General features: G+C 30.2%; 1 protein-coding gene across 1 annotated transcript; it reads right to left on the bottom strand.

The window, feature by feature from the left end:
• Positions 1 to 2,065: 2,065 nt before the first annotated feature.
• On the bottom strand, positions 2,066 to 7,058 carry LOC139989610 (integrator complex subunit 12). The gene is made up of 3 exons (XM_072008033.1): positions 6,627 to 7,058; positions 4,936 to 5,257; positions 2,066 to 2,217 (listed from the first exon to the last, which is right to left on the bottom strand). Exons 1-3 carry the CDS (start codon positions 7,056 to 7,058, stop codon positions 2,066 to 2,068), a joined length of 906 nt encoding a protein of 301 aa, XP_071864134.1.
• Between the last annotated feature and the right edge of the window lie 389 nt (positions 7,059 to 7,447).

Raw genomic sequence — 7,447 nt, 5'->3', positions numbered from 1 at the left:
CATACGGAATGAACGTGCGACGACAGATAAAACTCGTAAATTACCAATATACTGCGGATATTTATACATTTACGGAGAATTTGAAAATAAAGAAATGCATAGAATAAATATAATCTAGTGATAAAATCAAGTACAATATATACTTATAAATTTGAATCAAATTTAGTATCCAAAGTTCACTTCAAATACCAGTTGTAAGATATTCGATATTTATAAGCTGGTGTCAAACCTCTGGAATGATTCTTCGTAACTTTCGAAAATCTACTTCTAACTACGTACTTCGATATTTAAATGAATCGAACCCTTTGTAAGTAGCAATCGAATCAGGAGAGTCTTATTGAATTCTTCTATTTAGATAAATTCTGTAGAATCATAGACGATAAACGGGATTCCTATAAATTTTGTTTGAACATCCATAATTGTAACAATTTAAAAACGATAGCCAAGAAAAGTGATTTTAAATGAAGTAGAATTTCTGTTAAAGTGCTGATAAAGTTTCGAACCTATTCGAGCAACGTTCGATCCTTTTTAGGAGCCCTTTTTTTTATTTGTAAAAGTATTCGTAGGGGATTTGAATCTGTCGCATTTACGTTCAAGTTTGTTTAAAATTTTGTCTATCGCTTCTTTTCTCGAAATACTTATGAAGAGTATGAAGCGATACTTGACACTTACTTGAGTCCAATACTACATATAATGCGCAGAAATTATATAAAATATTGAAAGTAGAGTATTCATTGTAATATTTAGTAGGTAAAACAAATCTCAACTCAATTTCACAAAAATACGAATCTGCACAAATATCCGCAGTTTAATTATTAAAATATAATGCGATAATCCAATAGTGAATTATCATTGATTAATGAATAATCAAATATGTGTTGTTCTTTTCGAAATCCGATTTATTTCATTATTTTTATTTTTGGAGAGATTTCTTGGTTTGGCTGAGTTGGTGTAGTGTAGTGTAACAAGTTACGTCTGTAATCGGCTTAAATAAGGCATCCTGTACCGCGACTGAAGCGTTGTTTCGCGAGAGTGAAGTATTAATTTGCGTGGATTGATTTTTAGAGAGCGAAAGACGTTCGAGACAGATTTTCCATTGTACATGTAACAAGCAAATAATAAAGCGTACCATGCATGTACCTCTCGACCGTTCAATTTTTTCTGCTTTTTATTTTATTCTAGGTATGTGTATGTATTTGGAATTTTACATTGGAAATTCTTTTTTTACTGCTAGATTTTGTAGTATAATAAATAAATTATTAGTAACATGTATATAATACTAATAATTCCTATTTACTAAATTAGTTCTATTTTTTCAAATAAAATATGAAATAATTTTGATTGTTAACGTTAATTCGAATGTTAAATATTGTATTTTGCATGTGTTTGAGTTATGAACAACATAGCCAAGTTATTTTACAACGTGAAAGCATTTTTCTCAGAATTGTTTTAATTTTAATTATCCTTAAATGGCACCTATGCATGTGTTTAAACTTGCGTATGTCAGACATTATGAAGAAGTCGATATAATATTTCAGGAAACATCTAATCAAGTATAATATACGAAATAAAATAAAACATTTTCATTTAATAACTGAATAATAAAATAATCCAAGAAAATGTTATTCTCTGATCCAAATAAACTAAAAAACTAATAATCAAATAAGATGATATATCACTAAAATAATCATTTCTCAAATATTTTGTTTAAATAATATCCTGTATCGTGGTCCAATTAGTTTAAATATGATATTGATAGACATTTCTAACGTTCTGTTAACCTTCCAAAATTTCATATAATAAGTTTAATTGTTAATTTAGATTGAGAAAATAATTATAATAAATGGTGACAAAATTTGATTTATTTACACCACTATGAATTTGATAAAGCAAAACAACAAATCTGAAATGAAAACTTAAATGTTTAAATTACAAGAAGTTATAATCTCAAACCAATAATTATTTTTATACATTTATACATAAAATATCAATCCAATTTAGATTTATTTATTGAAAACTAACAAAAGACAATTTGAAACATTCTTAATTACTAACATTACAAATATCATTTTACTATGGATCGAATGACTGAAAGTTTGGATCCAATTCGTTTTCTTAACTGAATCGACGATATTGTCCTCGTCTTTTGGCTCGAAAAGACAGAATTTTTTGTAATCGATGTATTTTCGCCAATACAACCAATTTTTTGAGAAACATCTAAAGTCATAAATATTCTCTAGTATATATGAATAAAACTAAAGAATAAAAAGGTAAATATACAGGGTGTCTTATATCTAATAATAATTCCTGTTTCATTGTGCGTTTTACAGTATCTATACATAAAATAGAACAGTAGAAGGGTTAGAAGTCGGAAAAAGCTAATTTTGGAACCTTTTTATTTGTCTATTTCTTCGTCCGTTTGTTCGTCTGTTTGTACTCGCATCACATAAAAACTACTGAATGGATTTTGATGGGTTTTTCTTTGTTGTGTGGTTTAGTTTCCAAGGAGAAAAATAGGAAAAAATATGTTTCATCCTGATCCGTTTTATAGAAACTGAGAAGTAATCTGACATCTGAGTTGTATGCGCTTCTATGTTTGGTAAAGGTCAAGGAACAATGGTTATTGTTTACATCGTGTTTGTTTTGAAATTGAACATTCTATAATTTAATATTTTTAACTAAGGAGAATAACCTAATTGTTAACATACATATATATTCATCTGCTTAAAAATTGTTCCATATATTAATAATCTATGCGAACGAAGTTGCTGGCAGAAGCTGGTTTAATATTTAGTATACAAACATAAATTGAAATATTAGTTTGCTTAATTGCAATTATGTATTCTGAAGAAATCACAAGTATCATAAGTATAATATTGAAAAAATATGGTTTCAATCTTTGATAAAATAGAAATTTGAAATTAACAGAATACACTAGGCAGTGTTTATAGAAATTTTCATCGACACGAAAAGCAGGACCGCGTATTCGACAGAATAAAAAATATTTTTAAATTAATTAAAAAGTGTAGCTGAATAAGCACGATAAAATTGCTCATAAACCAACCTAAATTTGTGATATGTCAATCGAGGGAGTTTCCTAGAAAAAGATTTCGACGAAGTTTTAGCCCCTGCTTCTATTATTAGCATAATTATTAACCTAAACATGATTCATATCTTTCATTTATCTAGGTTCATGCTTGATATCTTTTGTCCTATCCTATAAAGAATTATGAAGAAAATCTCAGATATCATAGTTAGAGTGTTACATGTTGGAAGGTTTACAGATTGTTTTTACTGAAAAACGTATTTTTAAGAAGTTAGGAATGTTTTAAAAATACAAATATTTTATTAAAGTTATCGAGTGACAATATCTATATTTTTACAATAGAAGCTGCCTGTCATGTTTATTTCTTACTCGTAATTTTTTCAACTTTTATGTAGTTTTTTACCCTTCCATGTGTATAAAGTCGTATATATGTAGAAATTTATTGCACAAATAGATATACATGAGCGTGTATATGATAATATTGCATAAGTATTTTGACTGTACAGGCCACTTGAAAATATATGAATTACTACTACTCTATACATATTGCACAAATAGCGTATACTCAAATATACTTGAGCGTGTGTAGAAGAAGCACAGATTTGTACAAGTCGGAAAACTAAGGCGAAAGAGGCAAAAGCGAGTACATCGTCGTCGTCCATCGACTACAGGGTTCAAACGTATACTAATACTATTTAAATATACTTGTGTCGCGTGGAGGCTATATGACCGTAAAGTATATTTGTGCAATAAATTTATACGCGTATACCGCTTAAGTATGTACTTGCGTGTATAGACGATTTAGGGAGTATGACATAGCTTGTGGCAATTGGTAGTATCCAGTAAGTAGTAACATTCCTCGTATAGCAGAAGCATTCCTCGTATTATATTATCGTATATTAATCGTAGAGATACTTATTTTATCTACTGCAAACTACAGAAGAAAGAATATAATACCTTTATTATGAGCATTGATAGTTTATATTTTATACCAAGAAGCTCGATTTTTAACATTTTGTAGTCAGCTCTGGATGAAATCTCAAACAATGCGGATTTTTTAAGAATGACAGGAAAATTTTAAAATCTTTCTTACTGAATTTTACTAATTATCACAAGCAGTATCGTACTTGGCAGAATAGATAGATTGCGAATATAATATTAACCTGCGTTACTTGAGAGAAAATAATAACATAATTTAAATTTAGCTTTGATCATGACATATTAGCAGCAAAACGTACAAGCGCTATAATATAGAATATACGTCAAACTCGATTGTCTGTTCAGGAATAAAATGATATTTTTGTGAATGTGTAAACGGCAATCACATTATTATATGTTAAATATGCATGTGATACATACATATTATAAGCCTTGTTGAGATACTCGACAAAATCTTCAATGTTGGACGAGTAAATTCTGTAATCAATCATGAAAGCGACGAAGATTGTAAATACTATATACATCTTTTACCCTAATAATAGGGATAGAGGACTAGAGCTTTGTCGAAATGGTTTTCTTAGAAAGCTTTCTCGATTAACGTATCACAAGATTAATTTGGTTTTGGAGCACTTTTATCATGATTACTCTGCTATATTCTTTAGAATGAATATCTTATTTCGTTGTGTTTTCTGCTTCATCCAATGCAATACGTATAAACATAAGTGGAAATGCTAGTCTATAGCAGGATCCTGCCAATCAAGACATACATATGCAGTGACAAGTAACAGACAAATATTCAGACAATATTTTCACGAACAATACTACTTTCACACACAATAATAATATGAAAAAATGTTATTCTATACTTTTGATTTCTTCATCTAGAATTACCCTCTTCTACTATCAACTACAAAACACCCTGTATATAACAGTGGGATACATATATTTACCGGATGAAGTTTGATCAGCGGTATCAGTTTCATCTTTCACAAGATACCCATTCAATTTCCCCGACTTGGTCACTTTTGCAGAAGGTTCTTTGGCTTTGCCCTCGTCGTTCGGTGGACGAAACCTTTTCACTTTCTTTTCATCGGATGCAATGACAGAGTTTAGAGAGTAGGTATCCATACATTTTCTACACCGCCATACGATTCTCGGGTCGTAGACATCGATGTCGACGACAGGGGGTTGATGGCACAGGGGGTGATAGACTTCTTGACATTCTTGACACTCCAGTAGTATCAGTGGACCTAGCTTCGCTCCGTTACAGATCTACAGATTTAAATAAATGAAATTTAAATAAAATGAAATTATAATAAACATGTTAAAGCAGTTATTGTGTAAATGCTCTTTTATACGTCTAACTTTTGTCTGTAACTTGGTTCGCGTGGATTACTAATACACGGAACAATTCTTAAGCAGATGAATTTTTCTGAATGAAATAACTACATATTTTTTATGCTAACAATTAGGTTAATCCCCACAGCTAAAAATATTAAATTATAAAAGATTCGATTTCAAAACAAATACGACACAAGCAATAACCACCGTTGCTTGACTTGTACCAAACATACTTCTCGACTTTTACAAAACGGATCGAGATGAAACATACCCTGTTTTCTTTCCCGGATACTAAACTATACAAATAGAGAAAACCCCATCAAAATCCGTTTGAAAGTTTTTACGTAATGTGACGAACAAACAGAAAGATACAAATTTCAAAAATTAGTTTCTTCCACTATACGAACAGCTTATGAGCTGTTCCGAAATGACTCTTATTTTTCTTTGTTCAATCTAGAGACACAACCCTTCTATTGTCTTATTATATGTATAGGTAATTAGGGGTAATTAAGAGTAGCTAAATAGTTGCTTGTTATAATTGTAGGTTAAATAAAAATGGAGAGTTGATGGATCTATATTCAAATATAAAAAGTATAAACCATATTTAGAATTTTTATAATTAATCAAATTAAATAAGATTTTTATTTAAAGAGTCTACGAAAAAAGTGGGGAATATCAATTTTTACGAATTTTGACTTTGAAATTTTTGTATTATTATTATTATTATTTATTCTTAGTCCGTGCCTTTCGGCATTGGACGAGTTTTCGGTTTTACATCTTTTGTCTAGTCACGCTTTTACATTTTCTCTTATATCTAAACTTTGCACTTTTTTCTTATGTGTCTATCTCTCCTCTTATCTACTCTATTATATTGTACTCCGCTGTGTAACTTATTTCTAAGACTATTGCTTGCTGTGCGAAATTTTTTGCATGCTATGTCGTACTGAGAATTAGCATCTTCTGAGTATTACGGTGGTTATAACAAGTTGAGGTATACAATGAAAAAATGGGGAATATCAAAGAAAAGCAATGCAAGAAAGGGAGAAAACGGAGAATTATAAATAAAAGTTGAAAATGATGCAGAATAAAATGAGGAATAAAATGATGTTTCATTTTGATAAATGAGAAAATATGAAGGTGTGCCATTATATGTATGTATATTGAAAAATAAATTTTCCTTTTTTTATAAAAATGTTAAAATTTGACACTCCCTCTTTTCCCAACAGGCCCTTCATTTTATAAAATGATGATAATTTAAATTATTGTTATTAAATTATTTGAATTTAAATAGCGCAGAAACCTTGCATAAAAGTCCATCTCCAGATCCTTCATCAGGAATAGATATCCTCGGAATGTCCCCTTTTTCGCTACAATCCTCAATATTCGCATCAAATATTTTCATCGGTTTCCAATTAATTTCTGTTGTATTATTCGTAGAAAGCAATAGACTCTCGGTTTTTCTCAAGGTTCTATCATTAGCTTCTTTACGCCAAGATATTTCGGATTTCTCGTTCGAATTCGCGAACGACTTACCACGGATTTTCGTATTCTGCAGAAATTTCTTCGGCATCTTAGCCATCAAAGTTTTGTCAAAGCCATACCTCCTCTGGATGGACGTATCCAGCATTTTACGAAGTTTCTCCGCACTGTCATCCTCCGTCGAATGTAACAGCGCTAACGCGTTGAAGAAATCTTGGTCGATGCCAGATGCATCTTCCGCATCCTCGTACATTATGCACACGTTACAACTTTCCCTTGAGACTTATTTTCTTTTTTTGGGGGGGGGGCGGGTCTTTTTAGATTTCAGATAAAGTTTCTTGCGCTTTCTTAAAGGTGACGAGTAATAACTTTACTCACAAATTGTAATAGTTACAACTAAATTGTAGATCTTTATAAATCTATACAAAATTCAAAGATGCATAAATGCATAGGATATATATGATATTTAAAAGTATATAAAATATTCAAAGCACAGTACTGCTTATAATATTTATTAAACAAACATAAATCTCTACTTAAATTCCATTTCTTTACTTGTATGTATAAAAATATGAATTTGCATAAATATTCGCAGTCTAGTTATAATCTAAATTAAAAACAAAGTATAAGTATAAGTTAACG

This window comes from Bombus fervidus, chromosome 8, assembly GCF_041682495.2.
Source record: "Bombus fervidus isolate BK054 chromosome 8, iyBomFerv1, whole genome shotgun sequence".
NCBI classification, from domain to species: Eukaryota; Metazoa; Arthropoda; class Insecta; order Hymenoptera; family Apidae; genus Bombus; species Bombus fervidus.
This window is presented reverse-complemented; position numbering and strand designations above follow the sequence as displayed.

What these genes read in the sequence shown, in the direction of transcription:
- LOC139989610 (XM_072008033.1), bottom strand. Translation starts at nt 7,058, where the DNA reads ATGTACGAGGATGCGGAAGATGCATCTGGCATCGACCAAGATTTCTTC. An exon ending in GAGATGGACTTTTATGCAAG is followed by an intron (nt 5,258 to 6,626) that starts GTTTCTGCGCTA and finishes TTAAATCTGTAG; the next exon opens with ATCTGTAACGGAGCGAAGCT. An exon ending in CGCTGATCAAACTTCATCCG is followed by an intron (nt 2,218 to 4,935) that starts GTAAATATATGT and finishes TTATGACTTTAG; the next exon opens with ATGTTTCTCAAAAAATTGGT.